Here is a 21422-nt window from a genome sequence, read left to right on the forward strand (position 1 = left end):
GGAGTGATTTACTAGGTAACACCCAGAATTTTTTTGCATTATACATTGTACTCTTAAAAAGGAGTATGACTTTCCCAGAATTTTAGAATGATGGAGTCTTTCAGGGAATATTTGTGAGTAGGTGGTTTCCAGGCTCATTAACCTGGAAATGATGTCCCTCTCACCATCCTCACCTGGAACCTAGGATTCCTTTTCTAAATGTTTGCTTGACTCTTTACTTTTTGTTAATTCTCTTTTTTTTCTTTAGACTGCGTCTTGCTTTGTCACCCAGGTGGGAGTGCAGTGGTGTGATCTCAGCTCACTGCAACTTCCTCCTCCTGGATTCAAGCAATTCTCCTGCCTCAGCCTCCCGAGTAGCTGGGATTACAGGCACCCACCACTATGCTTGGCTAATTTTTGTATTTTTAGTAGAAACGGGGTGTCACCATGTTGGGCAGGCTGGGGTCTTGAACTCCTGACCTCAGGTGATCCACCCGCCTTGGCCTCCCAAAGTGCTGGGATTATAGGTGTGAGCCACCACGCCCAGCTAATTTTTAAATTTTTTGTAGAGACGCTGTGTTACCATGTTGCCCAGGTTAGTCTCAAACTCCTGGGCTCAAGCAATCCTCCCACCTTGACTTCCCAAAGTGCTAGGATTATAGAATGAGCCACTGTGCCCACCCGAGTCTTTAAATTTTTAAAATACAAAGTGATTTGGGAAAGAGAAATATCTATTCTCCATCTTGGATAGAGTTTTTCCTCACGTGGTTTGTGTGTTACCCTCTTCAGACTTTACTGGAGAGATTCCCAGCCCTAACTCTGACCTACTACACCAAAATCTTCCAGCAAGGCTCAGGAATCTGTATTCTAACAATGTTCCCAGATGATTTTTATGTGTGTGTAAGTTTGGAAACCACTGACCGAAAGGATAATTTTTAAAAGTAAAGCAACAGCATCATTTGGATTATGGATTATTTCCTATTACAGATCACACACCAGAACTTCAAGGAATATCAGGTAAAAACCTAATTATAAGACCAAATATAATTTTAGGAGACTAATAATTAACAACTCTATTGACAAGACTGCATGTCCTTTTGTTGTAAATTATACGTGTGAAATGTCTCAAGGTATACATGTGAAACATCTCAAAGAAATCTTTGGTGGATGTTGTTTAATCCTGACTTGCCTTCCATAAAATTAACCAGTTATTGCCCAAAGTTTTTACTATCCACACATGAGTCTCCAGTAACCCCTAAGGCAGTCTCTGAACAAGCCTAATTTCCTGTATAAAAGAAAACTGGCTTAAAATGAACTGAGTTTGGGCCACTCACCCCTGTAATCCCAGCACTTTGGGAGGCCGAAGTGGGAGGATCACAAGGTCAAGAGATGGAGACCATCCTGGCCAACATGGTGAAACCCTGTCTCTACCAAAAATACAAAAACTAGCCGAGCGTGGTGGCATGCGCATGTAGTCCCAGCCACTCGGGAGGCTAAGGCAGGAGAACTGCTTGAAGCTGGGAGGCAGAGATCGCAGTGAGTCAAGATCACGCCACTGCACTCCAGCCTGGTGACAGAGCGAGATTCCGTCTCAAAAAAAAAAGAAATGAACTGAGTTTGGTTAACTGTACAAAACTTAGGCTGATTAAACTTAAACTGGTTATCTGTAGGGCCGTGGGGCCCTGCAGGGTCGTGGGGTGTCCTTTATGCTGTGCTGAGGTGCAGGATCCGAGAAGCAGAGACAGGACACTGAAGAACTGGTGAAGAGTATCTGGACTCGGGGGGCCATGCCACCTGTAAGTGGAGGTCGGCGAGACTCCCAAATGCCCAGAAGCATCTGTATTTATTAGGTACAAGCAGGGGGCAGGGTCATGAGTGAGATCATCATCTATAGGCTTAGTAATAGGGCATACATAATCATGTGAGTCACAAGCAAGGGGGCTACCCCATTATGTCACTTGGGCAGAGGTGGGCCATGCGCAGTAGGGGGCATGCTGTGTGCAGTAGTAGAGGGTGGTGTACAGAAAAGGGGTCCACCCCCATTAGGTCACCGAGGCAAAGAGGTGGGCAGTGTGCAATAGGTGTCGTGGGCAACACTTCTTATCTGGGGGCTGGAGACTTCAAAGGATTTCTAATAGAAGGATGTTGTAAGCCAATGCAGTGGGAGCTGACAGACTTGCGCTCTTCTCTTAAGATATTTATGGGAGAATATTTGAGCTAGCACAGAATTGAGAAAAGACTGACAGGGTGTACAGTCACCGTGACCGGTCACACCAGAGGGGTTCTTCTCCCTCGGTTATTTCCAGGATCTCAGGCCTGAGGCCTACTTTCCACAGGAAATGGATGCAAGGTACTACAACTTCTTTATCAGGAGCAGAGGCTCTTGCTCCAAGCCTGCCATACAGCGTATGCCCTTTCAGGCAGGGACGCCACCACCTGGGTCTTTGGTTCTTGTCCTGGTCTAGCTGTTTTCCCATGTACTGCTTCTGTTCTGTGACTGCTCTAGGCATTCCTCCTACTACAAACCACTATATGGTTATATGGAAGGATTTTATAAATCAGCATTAAATGTGTCAGTACAGCTCTGACTATAATACCTATATGATGATTATATAGAAAGATTATATAGAACTAAGTATGCTAGATATAAGTATTAAGTATGATTATATAAGCTGGATATATGTAAGCTGTAAGTTATACTGCAGGTATTCTATAAACTAATATAAGATCATATTTAAAGGATTATATAAAGGAAATAGCTGAGTAATAACACTGTAAACTAAGATATTCTTTAGACACTAATTGTGTGTGGGGTCTGGACAGTTCTCCTTCCTCTGTGCCCCTGGGGGGTGTTACCCACAGTTATCAAAAAGGACTGTGAATTCTGCAGCTTTGGAGATGTTTTAACCTAGGAAATACAACCAAATTTTTGGATGAGCAGGGTATACAGTGACCTAACGCTAGAGAATCCAAATAGAAGGTTAAAACTGGATTCTAGTCCAAATAGGTTAAAACTAGATTTGACTAAACCTACCTCTCCATCCAATTGAATGTGAACCTGCTTTTTTTTGTTATTTTATAACCAGAATTCCTTGCCATTCTGCGATAATGTAATGGCCTCCTGAGAATCCTTTATAGAAACACAGTTTATATGTGCATAACATACTAAAAAGGAAACCATTTAACTTGATAATACCACACCCAGATAATTCAGATACCTAATAAAATTTTTCATTGGAATTATTTGGTTTGGCCAAGTTAATTGGGTAACAAGTACTTTTCTTTTTTTTTTTTTTTTTTTTTTGAGATGGAGTCTTGCTCTGTTGCCCAGGCTGGAGTGCAGTGTTGTAATCTCAGCTCACTGCAACCTCTGCCTCCCAGGTTGAAGCAATTCTCCTGCCTCAGCCACCAGAGTAGCTGAGACTACAGGTGCATCACCATGTCTGGCTAATTTTTGTATTTTTAGTAGAGACGGGGTTTTGCCATGTTAGCCAGGCTGGTCTCAAACTCCTGACCTCAGGTGATCCACCCACCATGGCCTCACAAAATGCTGGGATTACAGGCCTGAGCCTCAGTGCCCCAACTTTTTTTTTTTCTTATACTTTGTTTACACCCTTCATTTACTCCTGATTCTTATCAGTTGTCACTACCTTTGTTTTCCTTCATTCAAAATCTCACTCAGTTCAGTCAGGAAGGTCAGTTACCTTGAAAACCTTCCTTCTTTAGAGCTGGGGTGCATGGTGTTCTTGCTGGTAGAGTAGAAATGAGGTATCAAGGAAAAAGAACCTATAATACAACTGGGAACCCTTAACTCATGGTAAGAACTGACTCCAAACCAACTTCCTCAAAAACTAAAGAACTCTTCCAGAGAGCGACTGGTTGATAAACAATCTAAGGGGAGAGCTTTTAAAGACTGTAACAATAAAAATAATTCTGTAAAACTACAATGCAAGTCTACCCGACAAAACTAAAAATATAATTTTATCTTTCCTTAGAGAGACCATAGGAAAATCTACTATCTTCCTTTAAAACATATAACTTCTATTTGTTACTATATTTGGATTTGTGCTACTACTATTCTAGATTTGTTCCCATGTATCTGTGGAACCAGGCCCCTAATAATCTTTACTCAGCAACTCTGCTATTTCTTGAATGAAAATGGAATGGATTCGTGCAATTAATGGCTAGATGTTTAGAAGACACTAGCTATTTTGCTATTTTCTGTGTATGCTGATGAAAGCCTGCAAATTTACAGAGACATAAATGAGCCAGGCTGAAAGATTGGGAAAGATGAAGAGGAAAGAGGAAAGGATGGGCTTGTAGCCCTCATCCGGTCAAATTCTCAATTCAGAGCTTCACTTTATTGTCAAATTAGAGGCTAAACCTATTTAAAGCCTCTTCCAAAACTTTTTGATGAAACAGAAATGCCAATCAGTTACCAACATAATTAACAGTGTATCCTGATTTTTAAAAGATGTTTCCCTTTGTGATTTGTTGGAGTGGCAGCGTCAGTCCTGAAGGACTGACCTTGAGAGGCCAGGTAGGAACTGATAGATTGGCAACTAAGTCATATGTTTTCAACGGAATATACCGACATAAGTATCCAAAAAAATAATTTCGAGCCTACTGTTCACAAGTTTGCCAGAAAGCCCTGTTATTGAGACAACTTCGGATCTCAGATACATAAGTTGGTCAGCACCATCCTGCTAGAGGGGATTAAGACTGGATGCTTCGAGCGGCGTTGGGAAGGTTACCAGCTGAGGAAACTACAAGGCGCCAGCAGTAGGGTTTTCAGGGTCTCTGCCGAAAAAGTCAACCCGCTCCAAATTCCCCGGTGTGGCCCTCAGTCGAGGCTCCGGTTCCCTGCGCCGTAAAGCTGGGCAAGAGACGGTCCCCTACGATTTAGATACAAAAGCACACGTGCAGGGAAGGCCATCCCAGGGCAGACACCACCACCTCCGCCGCTTCCGACGCCCGCGTTCGCGGGAGAGACTCGCGCCGCACGGGAACCTCCGAACCTACGCCGCAGCGCCGATGGGCGTCCCCGCGAGCCAATGGACGCGCCGAGAGGCGGGGCAGGGAGGCCGAGGGGGCGGGATTTCCCGCACGGCCGCTCGGCGCCTGGAGAAGGCAGTGCTGGCGGGTACAGCGGCCGCGATTGCCTGAGAGGGCGGGCCGGGGTCAGCTGCTGCGGGCTGGCTGGCGCGGGGAGCTGTGGGCGGCCGCTGTGTCTCCTGCCGCCGCCCTCCCTCTGCCACGATGCCGGGGATAGACAAGCTGCCCATCGAGGAGACGCTGGAGGACAGCCCGCAGGTGAGCCGCGGGCGCTGGTGGGCGACGAGGGAGAGCCGGGCTGGCCGACCCCAGGCCTGGCGCCTGCGCCGCTCCCGCAGGTGCCCGCCTCGGCCCAGGTGGGCGCCGCCGCCGCCGCCGCCGCCCAGGGCCCCCGCCCGTCGCAGGCCGCACCCCGAGCTGTCGAGGCTGGGCCCGCCGCCCGAGGCCCGCGTGGGCCTGCTCCGCTGGGCCGAGGGCCGCGGGCGGAGACCTAGCCGCTGGTGCTCGTGGGCCGGGCGGTCACGTACGCGCGCAGGTCTGCTTTTTATTTGACGAAAGGCGCCGTTTTTATCGCCGTGATGTGAGGTGCTAAATCTCGATCCTGGAATTTTCTCCCGGAGAAATGCAGAAGGGAGAGAAACCCTGGTAGCCTTATTTAATGATTTCCAAGGCTCAGCAAGCTAGGGAAGGAAATTGATAGTTTTTCTTCGGGAGAGGCTGAACGGCTGTGTGTGGATACTTAACGGCAAAGCATGTAACGGGTTCTGGAGCCCAAGACCGCTCTCCCCCGCCGAGTGTGCCCGTGTCGCGGCCGTGACTGTGGTTGCTGTCACGCGAGCTGTACACGGCGAGTGATGGAAGGTGCCTTCGATCCTCGACTGCTGCACCGCTCCCTGCAGACTTGGCCTTAATAAACTCATCAAAATAAAAGCCCTGTGTCGGAATGATGCTGGTGTGGTTGCTCTAGCTTAAGACAGTTTTGGAAAATGTAACTATTTGATATTTTTTCAGTACTGAAGAATGAAATCAGCTATACTTTTTAAAATGTTGGCAGGGGATGTAACTTGCATAGGGAAAACTTCATTTTTAAGCCTGTCTTTTTACACGATAATTTAAACGGTTTAACACAGCGTTGCTGGTCCGACACCATTTAGAATGAAACATTTCTGAATTATTGCTCATTTAGAAATGCAGTTGCTCCTACTTCATGTGTCTTTACAGTTGAACATGGCCTCCAAAGAAGAAAAGCAGAAGAGGTCTAGATTTCCCTTTCCTGGTTGGCACTTCTGCCTTGGATTTTGTGCTAGTGTTAATTGCCAAGTTGAAATGGAGCTCTGATTGTAGAATTGATTTGTTCCTTTTCATTCTGAAAGTTATCTTCACAGGCCAGTTGCCTGCTGCTAATGTACTCTTATCAGCCTATACTGACAAAAAGAGACACTCACATTTGGTTTATCTTGATTGCCAGTAGACCCAGTTCAATTTTTTCTTGATGATTTCTCCATATAAAGTTATAAACTATATTTGTTTCAGATGATTGGCAGAAAGCTTGTGGAATTGGTCAGGTGAACTTTGTCGTTTTACTTTTTATTATGTGAGATTCAACAGGTTGCCTTACTTCTCTTACCTGGCTTTTTTTTTTTTTTTTTTTAGTAGCCCATAAAGACTATAAATGGCTCAGAATGGATTGCGCATTGCCCTAGATATGACTTGTGAGGCAGAGACAAACTCTTGACTCATCTGATTTCTTGAGCTTTTTACACAGATTAGTTTACAACTTAAGAATTTTTTTTTTTTTTTTTTCAAGCGTGCATCATACTAGTGTCAGTTTTACAGTATATTTGTTTGTTTTTTTGGGATAGGGGTCTTGCTATGTTAACTAGGCTGGAGAGCAATGGCTGTTCACAGACATTATCATAGTGCACTACACCCTGGAACCCCTGTGCTTAATCAGTTCTCCTGCCTCAGCCTCCCTAGCAGCTGGAACTACAGGCATGCGACCCTGTGACAGCTAATTTTTAATGAAGTAGCCACATTGATATTCCTTCAGTGTTTAAAGACAGTAAGTTTGAACTAGGTAAAATACTTGGGAAACTTAATTGGGACAACTGGGATTTAGAAAGTGTAGATACTTGCAGGTGATTCTTAGGTTGAACCTGTGGCAGAATGAAAAGCCTTGGATTTAGGATTGAGGTAGTTTTTAGTCATCACTGCCGCTTATTACCTTCTGCATTAGGACAAATCACTCAACTTCTCTGAGCCTTAGCTGTTGTGCCTTAATGGCGTGTTTTTATTTTTGACCCTGATTATGAAAAATAATAGTTGCTTGTTTCAGAAAAATTGGAAGGTTCAGAAAAGAGTACACACACAATTACCTGTCGGGTACTCAGCAAAACCCTATTAACAGTTTGCTTTCTTTATTCTACTGTTTTTTTCTTCTACATGTTTTAATGGAATTGAGATTATATTGTACATAATGATCTTTTTCCTGCTTTTAGCTTAACATTATAGCTTAAGTATCTTCATATGCTTTTACATTCCAAATAAAAAATTGTGAAGACTACACATTTCCTTAACTGATTTCACAACCCATTGCTGGACTTTTAGGGTTTCCCCAACATTTGGATTTTATAAATAGGGCTGAGATTAATGCGTTGGGCCATAAATTTTCTTCTCAGTTTGAACTATTTTATCTACAATAGAGTCCAAGAAGTAGAGCAGCAAAGAATATGAAGACTTTAAAAAACTGTAAGTTTTTGGGTTTTTTTTGAGACAGAGTCTCACTCTGTTGCCTAGGTTAGATTGCAGTGGTGCAGCCATGGATCAGCAACCTCAGGCTTCTGGGCACACCCCACTAAGCTCAGCTAATTTTATTTTATTTACTTTATTTTATTTTGAAGATGGAGTTTTTCTCTTGTAGTCCAGGCTGGAGTGCAGTGGTGCGATCTTGGCTCACTGCAACCTCTGTCTCCTGGGTTCAAGTGGTTCTCCTGTCTCAGCCTCCCAAGTAGCCCAACTAAAGAATGTTTTGTAGAGACAGGGTCTCACTATGTTTGCCAGGCAAGTCTTGAACTCCTGGCCTCAAGGGTTCCTCCCACCTCAGAGTCTCAAAGTGCTGGGATTACAGTTGCGAGCCACTGTACCAGGCCCAAAAGTTTTTTATTTGATCAGTTTTTAATTTTTTTGGATTATTTAGATCTAATCAGAAGAGGCCTGCCAGTTGTTACATAAAAAAGTTAGAGCCTTGGCCAGCCCCAGTGGGTCATGCTTGTGAACACTTGAGGGTGGGAGTTCAAGACCAGCCTGGGAAATATAGCAAGACCTCATCTCTACAAAAAATAAAATTAGCTGGGCGTGGTGATAGGAGCCTGTGATTCCAGCTATTGAGGAGGCCAAGGTAGGAGGATCGATTGAGCCCAGGAGTCCATGGCTGCAGTGAGCTGTGAGCACACTGTTGCACTCCAGCTTGGGTAATAGAATGAGGCTTTGCCTCAAGAAAAGAAAAAAAAAAAAGAAGAGCCTAGGAGTGATGGAAGACTATACTGAATTACAGTTATCTATTTTTTAGTTTTGATTTATAGTGACTAGTTACTAAATTAGGGAGAATTTGCAAGTCCAAAATCCAGCTGATCAAGCATCTTTTAAGGATACTGCCTGGAACCTGGGGGGGAAAAAGCATCTTTGGAATTACCTTGCCCAAACCACACAATTCTGCAAAAGATGATCCATTGAGCCAGAAAATCTTAAGCTTATACTAAATGCCTTGTCCATATTTATGTTGTTTTGAAAATTAAAATCAAAATAAACCTTGTTAATTACTAAAAATAGATGTTTAAAAAAATAATTGGTTTTATGTATAGATGTATATCTTAATGATTCATCTATGACAGAACAGTGAAGACAAACCCCATTCCCAAAGGGAATCTTCTTCCTTTGCATAATATGAAATACTCATAGATTATGAGATGTGTCTCCCTAACATTTTAGTGTTTCTGATTGGGATTCTTATAGTTGATGGTATATTAACAATTGCTGTCAGCCAGGTAGCAGTAGAATGTATTTCGCATTGCCTGCCAATGTACATACTTGGTTATTTCTCCTGGTAGCATGCTGGCCAAGTGTAGACTCTCAGTGTTACACTAACAAATCAATTTTACCACCATTTGCGGAAAGAATATCAGTCCTGGTTGTTGTCTGAAAACCTTTCTTTGACACCTGGTGAGATGTCAAGTGACATCACCAAAACTTGCTGAATGAGTGTTTAGGGACAAAAATGGAGCACGTCTAAGAAATACTTATCTCCTCATGTCACAGAGAATAATAATGTATAGGAAAACATGGGTATTGATGACTCATGAGTCAAATAAGATTTGAACTCTGTGAAGTTTTAGAAATAAATGTGTGGTGCATATTTCTTATGTTCACATGAGAGCTGTATATGATAAAATTCTGTGTGAAGGTATGTTTCCATAAATATAAGGTAAATAATTCAAGACATGAGAAAACCTTAAATTACAGCTTAATTGCCAGCATTATTTTATTTGAGTACTACAAAAATAAAAATGATGCATCTTACAATGGATGCCATCATAGATTAAATGACATGGTACCATATTGATTCTATATTTCTAAGCTGCTAACTTTAAATAGTAATTATCCAATGTTGAACTTGATATTGTTAACTTAAAATAGGGAATCTGTTTCAACCTTGTTTGAGCTAAGAGGAGCTTTTAAATTTAATTCTGCTACAAGTTTTTACATAAATATGTAACTCCTTGAATTGGAATTACCCATTTTTAAAAAAATAAATAAATAAAATGGCAGATTTTTCTTAAGAATGTCAGTAGCCAAACAAGATTTCCTGATACTTTCTTTTTTACATCTTAAAATAGCACAGTGGGGAATTGTAGTGGAGTATTTGAAAAAGATTCTGTTAAATCCAAATCTCTGAGGCCTGGGAAGTAGAGGACAGAAAATAGGGACTTACTGGCATAATGACCTTGTGTCTTTTCCTCTACTTTATGCCATGTTAACTTAGCTTTCTCCTCTCAAAATAGGAAGCTAAGGAATAAGTTGATTTTTTTTTTTTTTTTTTTTTTTTTTTTAAAAAAAAGGACCTGGCGCAGTGGCTCACACCTGTAATCCCAGCACTTTGGGAGGCCGAGGCGGGTGGATCACCTGAGGTCGGGAGCTTGAGACCAGCCTGACCAACATGGAGAAACTCCTTCTCTATTAAAAACACAAAATTAGCCGGGTGTGGTAGCACATGCATGTAATCCCATCTGCTTGGGAGGCTGAGGCAGGAGAATTGCTTGAATCTGCAAGGCAGAGGTTGAGGGGAGCCAAGATTGTGCCACTGCACTCCAGCCTTGGCAACAAGAGTGAGACTCCATCTAAAAAAAAAAAAAAAAAAAAAAAATTCTGGCCATGTGCAGTGGCTCACACCTGACCTGTAATCCCGGCACTTTGGGAGGCCAAGGTAGGAGGACTGCTTGAGCCCAGGAGTTTGAGACCAGACTGGGCAACATAGTGAGACCCTGTCGCTACAAAAAATAGAGAAAAAGTAGCCAGACATGGTGGCACATGTCTGTAGTTCCAGCTACCTGGAAGGCTGAAGCGGGAGGATTGTTTGAACCTGGAAGGTCAAGGCTGCAGTGAGCCGAGATCACGTTACTGCACTCCAGCCTGGGAGAAAGAAGGAGACCCTGTCTCAAACAACAACGAGAGCAACAACAGTTTATAAGGCTGAGGCATAAATTATTTTTAGCATAAAAATACAAAGTCATCTTTTAGATTTTAAGCTATAGTTATCGCTAGTTGTTGTTGGTATTTTCATTTTCCCCTGCCCTTAGAATGTAATTGTGAGTATGTCTTTCTTGCCTTTTATAGCCTTGGTTTCTTTATCTTTGATACATTTTTATTGACATTCTTAACATTTACTTATAAGCTTTCCCCTTAAATATGAAGATAATTTTTTTTTTTTTGAGATGGTGTCTCGCTCTCTGGCCCGGGCTGGGGTGCGGTGGCGTGATCTTGGATCACTGCAACCTCCACCTCTTGGGTTCAAGTGGTTCTCCTGCCTCAGCCTCCTGAGTAGCTAGGACTACAGGTATGTGCCACCACGCCCGGCTAATTTTTTGTATTTTTAGTAGAGACGGGGTTTCCCCGAGTTAGCCAGGCTTGTCTTGAACTACTGACCTCATCCGCCCAGCTCAGCCTCCCAAAGTGCTGGGATTACAGGCGTGAGCCACTGTGCCCAGTCTAAAATGAAGATAATTTTTAAATGTGCATAGTAGAAAAATGACAAAACAAAAGCCAAACAATATAGACATGTATATAGAAGAAGAAAGGAAAACCCGCAAATTCTGCATTCAGAAAAACCAAGTTCGCTTTTTATAGGCTGAGGAGCTGAGGTCATGTTGGGGAGGGCTTACTGTGGTATTTTAGATTAGGACAGGGAGGGGTTTGGCCTCTTCTAGAAAAACCTATAGAAGAAAAGAAATAATCATACTAAATTATCTTGAAATAAGATGTTTAAAATATTTATGCTACAAGGAATGGTGTTAATTTAGCTTTGAATGTTTCTGTTGGTTTGTTTTTAGTTTATAGAATTTTTGGTTTATGAAAGTATACCTCTGTTATTCCTCCTAAAGTTTGTGTGACATAGTTGGAAAATACCTCTGCTTTGTTGAACTGAAACTAAGAACTACAAAACTCTGACTTCTTAACATTACTATCAAAGAGAGAAAATAGATTAAAACTCAGAATTGCTAGAGCTTCAATATCTTAAGATTTTTGCTTCCTTTAGAAGAAATATTTTGCCATCTGATTTTTGTATAATGGTTAACATAAACTTATTGCTATTATTTTATACAGACAAGGTCTTTACTAGGTGTATTTGAAGAAGATGCCACAGCTATTTCCAACTATATGAACCAGTTGTATCAAGCTATGCATCGGATTTATGATGCACAGGTAAAAAGCTAAGGACTAACTTGATACTTTTAAAATGTGAATCTTTAAGCCCCATGAGGAGAAAGATAGTGTCTATCTTGTTTACCAGTGCTTAGCCCTGTACTAGGCTCCTAGTAATAAATATTTGTTGAATGGATGAATGACTATTAAGTGTATTACAGAACTTACATTTCAATTACTAGGGTCTAGTATGTAGTACTGGAAAAGTGATGGAAGATTGAAGCATCTGTCCATTCTCTCCAAACACAGTATGGGGGAAACCACCCCCATGAAACTCTGATAGTGATCTTTCCTAACATTTGAATGAAGATCTCATATCATCACCATATTTTCCCTAATCATGCTTATTACAATCTTATGGAACTCTTCCTGTCTGCCCCCACCCCGCACCGCTTTTCTTTTTTTTTTTTTTTTTTGAGAGGTAGTTTCGTTCTTGTCCAGGCTGGAGTATGATGGTGCAATCTCGGCTCGCTGCAACCTCCACCTCCCAGGTTCAAGCAGTTCTCCTGCCTCAGCCTCCTGAGTAGCTGGGACTACAGGTGTGTGCCACTACGCCTGGCTAATTTTGTATTTTTAGTAGAGACAGTTTTCACCATGTTGGACAGGCTGGTTTCGAACTCCTGACCTCAGGTGATCTGCCCACCTTGGCCTCCCAAAGTGCTGGGATTACAGGTGTGAGCCACCACACCCGGCCAACACTTACCCTTTTTGAGTAGAGGATTTGAAAGTAGGCTGCCTTTAGATGCAGCTCTGGAGCACAAGAACATGAAGGGTATGACTAGGTTTTCTTGTTGACCAGGCATAAAATTTGAAGCTGTGTTTGGATTACTTAATTATAAGCTTAAACAGCAACCTAGGTTCTGTGTTATACTTTCTTTGGGATTAAGTGTACAAATTTAATTTTTTTCCCTTTTCATATTCTTTGCTTTCTTAATTCACGTTTTCATTACGTACTTAAGAGTTGTTATGTTGTTGTTTAGTTTTTCCTTATGATTGGGCTGTGAAGCTTTACTTTCTGACCACAGAGATATGTGATTAATATGTTAAATAAACGTTATGTTTGTTATATTCACCAGTAAAAAAAAACTGAATGAAAGTTTTTCATATGGCTGTGTTGCTATGCTGTATGACTAGATCAACCACATTTTGGTTGCGTGTTATTAAGTGCTTCCTGTAGTCTCGTATCAGCACCTACAGAGAGGGATAATCAGTCATGAACGTGGACTCTCCAGAGATTTTGCTAAGATTATGTCAGTTTATTTCTAGGCTTTAAAATGTTTAATGCTTAGTTTTTATTAGCAACAACAACAACAACAACAAAAAACACAAGGAACACTGCTGAATTCCTTGACAGTGTCTATTTTATGTTTTGAGTTTTAAAGTGCTTTAATGGTAGTACCCGTTTCCAGTGATTTAATGAAGGTTTTAAAAAACATGTAGAATATTTATGTTAAGTGATAATAAATAAATTAGGTATATTCAACTAAAACTTTTTCTTACTAATACACGAATTTGAATGCTTTTTCCATAGAATGAATTAAGTGCAGCAACACACCTGACCTCAAAACTTTTAAAAGAATATGAAAAACAGGTATTGTATATCAAAGTTTTAAAAGCATAATTTTAGAAGTACAGCATCTGTATAGAAAGATAGACTTTCATCAAGAATCCTTCAAGTTTTCTTGAATTCACAGAATATCCCTTCGAAATTTGATGACAGCACTTATGTTGAGATAATTTTAATGATTTAATATTAAATACAGAGGCTGTCTAGTTTATTTTCTTTTTACAAATGAAGAAGTTGTGACTTGCTCAACATTACATGGTATTGGAGGAATTGGAGCTAAATGCTAAATCTTTGAACTCCCAGTTCGGTGGGTATTCCATTTTGCGATGTCAGTTGGTTACTTAACAAATATTTTAATTAATGTTTATTAATTATATATATATTACACAGTTTTAGTTAAATGATATTTTAGAACTTATTCAAAATTTTAGACATTTTCTGAAGTTATTTAAAAATGTAAATTATAGTAATGTGATTCCCAAAAGACACAACATTGAAACTTTACCTCATCTCTGCTTCTTGCTTTTCAGCGTTTTCCACTGGGAGGTGATGATGAAGTTATGAGCTCTACATTGCAACAGTTTTCAAAAGTTATAGATGAAGTAAGCATTTATTTTATTTTGTTTGATTAAATGGTCTTATGGTAAACCCAATTTAGCTTTCATTTATGAATAAAGCTCAATTACAAAGATGACTAAAGAATAGCCTTACTTCTATATCCTGGTGGCTAGCTTATTAAACAATACTTTCTTTTTCTGATTAAAACATTGTTTGCCAGGAATAAACGTATAAAATGTGCTTCTTCTGCATGTAGTCCATTTAGTCTTGACGTGTCATTTGATGTAGGCAGGGAGAGAAGAGTTAGGTTGTGAGCTACATCTGGTTTCTTTGTGGTTGCTCTTTTGCTATCAAGCAACACTATTAGTCTTTATTAATCTTGCCCTTCTACACAGCCAAAATCAACCCTAAATTTCTCAGTCATCACAACAGATCATTAAAACAAAGACCTAAAGTCTAAGAGGAAAAAAGGTAATGAGATAATGTGGAGAATCAATAACTGTTCTCTGCTGTTGCAGTAAAACCTCTTCTTTTCACATGGACTGTTAGATAGTCCTACATTTTCTAGAATTTTAACTAGAAAAATAATTTTTTTGAAATATTGTGTTATAACAGGAAATCAAGATAAAGAAATAACTTTTTTCATTAAAAAAATTTGTGGTAAAATACACATGGCATAAAATTTGCCATTCATGACATTTAGTACATTCACAGTGCTGTACAACCATAACCACTGTCTGGTTTTTCATCATCTCTCAGGAAGCCTTGTGCCCAGTAAGCAGGGTGTTAGTCTATTTTCACACTGCTGATAAAGACGTACTTGAGCCTGGGTAATTTATAAAGAAAAAGAGGCTTAATGGACTCACAGTTCCATGTGACTGGGGAGGCCTCACAATCATGGCAGACAGTAAAGGCATATCTTACATGGTGACAGTTGAGAGAGTGAAAGACAACTTATAAAATCATCAGATCTCCTGAGACTTATTCACTACCACCAGAACCATATGGGGGAAACTGCCCCTATGATTCAGTTATCTCCCACTGGTTCCCTCCCACAGCACATGGGAATTATGGGAGCTACAATTGAAGATGAGATTTGGGTGGGGACACAGCCAAACCATATCAAGCAGTCACTTCACCTCCCTGCTCCCTCAGCCCTTGTCAACCACTAATCTACTTTCTTTCTCTATGGATTTGCCTATTTTTGATATTTCATATAAATGGACTCATAATTTGTAGACTTTTTAATTTCTGCTTTCACTTAGCATAATGTGTTCAGGGCTCATTCATGTTGTAATATGCCTCAGTACTTTATTCTTTTTTTGGCTAAATAAAGTTTCATTGTTATGGATATACCATATTTTGTTTATTTAGTCATCTCTATATATCTATGTATCTGTTTACCTAGTCATTGTTTGTGTTGTTTCTGCCTTTTAACTAGTTCAAATAATGTTATGAGCATTGATACACAAGTTTTTTTGTTTTTTTTAACAACAGTTTTCACTTAAAAGCTTTTGAGTAGGTACCCAGGAATGGGATTGTTGGGTCATTGCATGGTAATTTTGTTTATTTAAAAGTTAAATAATTGTAGAAAACCGCCAAACTGTTTTCTATAGTGCCTGCACCATTTTACATTCCTACCAGCAATATAGGAAGGTTCCAGTTTTTCCACAGCCTCACTAATAATTATTTTGTTTACATGTATTTAAATTTTTTAAAAAAATTATAGCCATCTGAGTGAGTGTGAAGTGGTATCTCATTGTGGTTTTGATTTGCAATTTCTTGATGTCTAATGATCTCGAGCACCTTTTCATGTGCTTATTGGTCATTTGTTTATCTTTGAAGAAGTTATTCAGATCCTTTGCCTATTTTTAACTTAGGTTGTCTTTTTATTATTGAGTTGTAAAAATTCTCTGTTCTGGATACAAGTTCTTTATCAGTTACATAATTGGCAAATATTTTAATATTTTCTCCCATTCTGAACTTTTTTTTTCACTTTCTTGATAGTGTGGTTTGATGCATAGAAGTTTTAAATGTTAATAATGTCTATGATATATTTTCTTTTGTTCCTTGTGCTTTTAGTGTTGTATGCAAGAAACTATTACCAAATCCAAGGTCACTCTATGTTTTCTAAGAGTTTGGTAGATGGAATTTTTTTTTTACTCTATAGTATTTGGTACTATATCACATAATTTTTAGTGTTTTTTTATGTAAAATGTATCAGAACCTTTTTTATTAGATTCTGTTTAATTTATATAACACTGGTTAAATGTCTGTATATAGTTATTTGGCCTTTTTGGTCTTTCTTTTTCTAGCTTAGCTCTTGCCATGCAGTACTTTCAACTCAACTTGCTGATGCCATGATGTTCCCCATTACCCAGTTTAAAGAAAGAGATCTGAAAGGTATTGAAGTCAAGCTTATGTTTACTTTCATTGACTGTGAGATCAGTGCTTGTAAAATGCATATTACTCTATACCTGTACCATTTCTGGACCACAACCTGTGCCACTCTTACTTTGCTCGGTTACCAAACATTTATAGGAGCTCTTGCTAAATGTCAAACTAGTTATTGAGAAATACTGATATGGATAAGATATCCCCTCTTTCAAGAAATTCTAGAGAGGGAAGTAGGCCACACATAATTACAACACTTATATCTCTTATAATTAAGGAATGAGCAAGGTGCTGTCGGGGCTGTTAGGAGGGGCTCAGCAAGGCTTCACCCAAGGATGTGTCATGAGTATTGAACAGTGAAGAGAAATTTGTCAGGGAAAGAGTCATTGTTCTGTTAGAGGGACTAGAGTGCACAGTGTATGGCTTGTAGAAATACACTGCCTATTTTGACAGTAGGAAGAAACTCAGTATGGCTGTAATGCTGGCTGTGTTAGAGTGAGGCAGGAGATGAATCCAGAAATAGAGTAGTGGGAGTAGGTCATGCTAAGAGGCTAGACTTGAGTTTATGAGCGAAGGCGAAGCCAGTGGGGGTATTTAAGGAGAGACACAATTCCTTTGAAGGATGGAATAGAGTGGACTTGTTATGTAGGAGACTAGACTGGTAAGTTTTGGGAGTCCAGTGAGATATGACCAAGGCCCGAATTAGGATAGTGGCACAGGGTATAGAGGTATGTGTATGGCCTGAAGTGGCAAGAGGTAGGGGCACTCATGCATCTAATAATCTGCACCCTAGTAGTTTGTGAGTTTTATTTTCACCCATTTAGGATTACTAGGTGATACAATGAGAATTTTATAGAATTGGTTCTGCTTTCCCATAACTTGAAATCTCAGTCATACAGACTTATTTCCAAAATATGTAGACAGATTAAAAATATTGAACTAATGTATCAGGGAATGGTAAAGTATTTAAATTATACATAGAATACAGACATGCATATTATACTACTATTCTATACCTACACCATTTCTGGACTGCAACCTGTGCCACCTTTACTCAGTCTCCAATACATCTCGAATGTATTTTAAAGATGGAGGTACTAACTGTGGCTGTGATCCTCAGGAATGGTCATTTCTAAGGTCTAGAATAAGATCTCTTTTCTTATAATGTAAGGGGACTGAATGGCATAATCTTATTAATAAGATGTTTTGTTTCTTGTTTAGCATTTCAGTGTTTAGATTCATATATCAAATATGCATGATTCTGGCACTAAATCAGAATATTTGCATATGTTAGCGTTTATAATGGGTTTTTGAAATTTGTTTTTGTGTCATATCACTAAACAAAGTAGATTTATAGCAAGTAGATTTTCTGTTACTAATGATTATAAGTGTTCCTTAGACTAGCTGAAACACAGAGTAGCTTCTTCACCTTGAATGTTGAAGTATGAAATATTATTTGGAATTTTAATTATAGTTTAAGTGGCAGTTATTGTTTTCCAAACAGTTGTATTGCGTAAGTATGCCAAACTTAAATTATTCTTGAACTTTTTCAGAAATACTAACGTTAAAGGAAGTATTTCAGATTGCAAGTAACGGTAAGCCCTATAATTTGCACACTTATTTCTTGCAGTGATGTATTTATTTATCAGTGCATATCTGTGGCCAGACTCTTTGTAATAATTGAAAAAAAAGAGAACCCAACTAAAAATAAGTGGACATTACTTAAATCAGTATTGCTGCTTAAATTACACTGTTTATACTATAAGAAAAATCTTAAGGAAATTAAGTCTTATAGGCTGCTAGCTTCATAATACCTAAAGAGGTGGTGTAATATTTTACCTTTCTTGTTCTTTTATATTTTCCCATTTTTCTTTAATGAGTGTTATATATGTATATATTTTAAAATATGGGGTCTTGCTCTGTTGCCCAGGTTTGAGTGCAGTGGCTATTCAAGCCACAGTCGTAGCATGCTGCAGTGATCCTCCTGCCCCATCCTCCTGAATAGTTGGGACTATTGGCACGTGCCACTGTGTTTAAGCTGCGTTTGCTATTTTTGTATTAAAAAATACTTTATAAAACTTTAGTACATTGCAGTTTCCTTAGAATTAATTTTTTTAAAAAACGAATTTGATAAGTAACACATAATTTAGGGGAAATTTGGCTGCGAGGAAAATTTGAGTGCAGTGGTCATGTGGTAGGAAATTCTTGCTTTAGTACATTTTTGGAAAGATGCACATGAGAAGACCATTTAAAGTATTTGTAAGTTTTGAAAATTATTGTTGTATTGTCACTTGTTTCTTTTTTCCAGATCATGATGCTGCAATTAATAGATACAGCCGATTGTCAAAAAAAAGAGAAAATGACAAGGTGTGATACATATTTATTCCTTCAGTGTCATAATTAACAGCTATTCATTAGATGGTCTAAAAAATAGAACCATTGGTTACTTTGTATATTTTGTTATATTGCTCTTATTCTTTCCTTCTAGCTGTTTGAAACCTTTCTGATAATCATTGACCTCTTTAAACAAAATATTTTCTTCTGCCAAAATTTGGTGTTATAACTAAACATAATTATTCTGGAAATGTAACTGACACCTAGTATATAACATTGCCTCTTGTTGCTTTGGATTTTGATGACATGGCATTGGTTCTGTTTGAATATGTGTATGTTCAAAAATGTCTTCTGAAGATAGAGTGGTCAGAAAGTAGAATTTTCACACATAATGAAATTCTGTTATGAGAACCTCCTTATTTACAGAAATATATATCTTTTGATATTTGTTCAAGGAGTGAAATACAGAAGTATTACACTGTATTTGAGGAGAAATGCATTCAAGTAAAGATGAGAGAACAGAATATTAACAAGTTCTTCTGGGCGTGCCTTAAGATCATGTCTTTCTTCAGCACCTAGTCCAAGGCTTAATGTGTAGGTCTTTTTAGATGTTTGTAACTGAGGTGATCTCTCTGCCTGGGTGTTGGTGTCTACAGCCTTGGCTTCAGCTGCTGGTAGAGACACAGTGACCTGCTTGTGAGAATGCACAATTGGGTAGGATTTACTGTGTAATACCTGCTGTGACAAAAGGAAATGTTTCTCACACAAAGTTTAGTACAAAGATTTGCTTTATTTCTAATTTTAGCTGCAGACTACTTAATGGTATATTGATAAAATATATACATTTTGAGATTTATATTAGTCACTTGGCCTTAGAGAAGTAGTTAAAGTCTCTAGGTATAAAATTTGATGTATTTTACATTACTTCTGGCTGTTCAAATTATTCTAAAAAACATTCTTTCACCAGTTTTATTTTATTTAAAAATTCATTGAGCATCTAATATATATCAAGAATGTATTAGTTATACCCAACTAGTCTGTTTGGTATGTTAGGGGAACAATGTGAGTAGGCTTCACTCCTGCCCTCAAAGACTGGATACTCCACATTTATTGAAGGCTTCCTTTGTGAAGGCATGCAATTCGACTAGGAACCAGAGTACAAGGATGATGAGAAGGCATGGAGTAAATCTGTTATTAGTTAAATACAGTAATAGGGGTTTTAATAAAATGCTGAGAGAGCACAGAGAGGGCAGCAGTTAGCTTTGATTGGTGAATTGGGAAAGGTTACACTTTTTTTTTTGAGACAGGGTCTCATTCTGTCTCCTAGGCTAGAGTGCAGTGGCGCAATCTTGGCTCACTGCAACCTCTGCCTCCCAGGTCAAGTGATTGTCCTGCTTCAGCCTCCCCAGTAGCTGGGATTATAGGCGTGTGTCATCACACCCACCTAATTTTTTGTATTTTTGGTAGATACAACATGGTTTCACCATGTTGACCAGGCTGGTCTTGAACTCCTGACCTCAAGTGGTCTACCTGCCTCAGCCTCCCAAAGTGCTGGGATTACAGACATAAGCCACTGCACCTGGCCAGGAAAGGTTACACTTTTAAAAGGTGACATTTACGTTGAAGATAAGTGGATAACACTAGTTTGGAATCGGAGAGATTCCAAAATAATTGGATTCCTGAAAGAAAAACAGCCTTTCAGAGGCACATGGTAGAGTTGGGAGACTGTAAAGGTTAAGAGTACTCTCTGACAATAAAGAGAGTGTTTGGAGATATGGCAGAAAGGGTAAGAAGTATATTGGGACCAGATTACTATATTAATGACCTTGAAATTTATGTTAGAGGGAGTGGGCAACCTCCAAGGATTCTAAGTAGGTGAATAACACCATGCAGTTATGTTATAGAACAAGCATACTAATGAAAATGTGAAGAGGACAAGACTAGAGGGAATCCAAGGAAAGGAATTGGAATAGTTTGCAAAAATATAATGAAGGTCTCAGCTAAGGTTGTTACTGAAAGTGGAGAGGAAGGAGTACTTTTGGGAGATACTTCATAAGTAGAATTGACAAGATTTGTGGTAATCGGAATAAAAAATGAGTCCTAGATTTCTTGGATGTCTGGATGGATCCTGTAGTAATTAAGAGAGCTAAGAAACAAAGTGGAAGAACAGGTTTTGTGTACAAAGCTATCTTCAGTTTTGTACATTTTCAGCACACAAACACATGTAAAGAACTTAGCTGGAGATGTGTTTCCTCTGTCACTTGGGAGAGTGAGAGGCAGGAGATAAAATCTATGAGTCATTGAATCATTGGTATATTAGAATATTAGAATATTCTTGGTACTTGATGAGGGATTCTAAGGAAAGCAGGAAGACAGAACCTAATGCCTATTAGATAATAGGTATTCAATAAATATCTATTGTCTGAATAAAATAACTCTGGTGAGCACACATATTTCAAATATGGGTGAAGGAAGACAAACAGGTACAAGACAGTAGGACTGATAGGGAGAGAACCAGGAGGGAAGAATGGTATGCTGTGAACTGATCAAAGACTAATGG

The 21422-nt window shown here is 39.2% G+C and overlaps 1 protein-coding gene across 2 annotated transcripts in view; it reads left to right on the plus strand.

The window, feature by feature from the left end:
* Window positions 1–5089: 5089 nt before the first annotated feature.
* Window positions 5090–21422, plus strand: part of APPL1 (adaptor protein, phosphotyrosine interacting with PH domain and leucine zipper 1) — a 41290-nt gene continuing 24957 nt past the window's right edge. For both annotated transcript variants that reach the window (XM_032289549.1, XM_032289550.1), the window contains exons 1-7: window positions 5090–5292; window positions 11911–12009; window positions 13541–13600; window positions 14107–14178; window positions 16450–16537; window positions 18082–18123; window positions 18837–18895. In XM_032289549.1, the coding sequence (XP_032145440.1) occupies window positions 5239–5292; window positions 11911–12009; window positions 13541–13600; window positions 14107–14178; window positions 16450–16537; window positions 18082–18123; window positions 18837–18895 (474 nt within the window). In that variant the 5' untranslated portion in view covers window positions 5090–5238. The remainder of the gene's footprint in view (window positions 5293–11910; window positions 12010–13540; window positions 13601–14106; window positions 14179–16449; window positions 16538–18081; window positions 18124–18836; window positions 18896–21422) is intronic.

This window comes from Sapajus apella, unplaced genomic scaffold (genome assembly GCF_009761245.1).
Source record: "Sapajus apella isolate SASKATOON/1434 unplaced genomic scaffold, GSC_monkey_1.0 scaffold23, whole genome shotgun sequence".
NCBI lineage: Eukaryota > Metazoa > Chordata > Mammalia > Primates > Cebidae > Sapajus > Sapajus apella.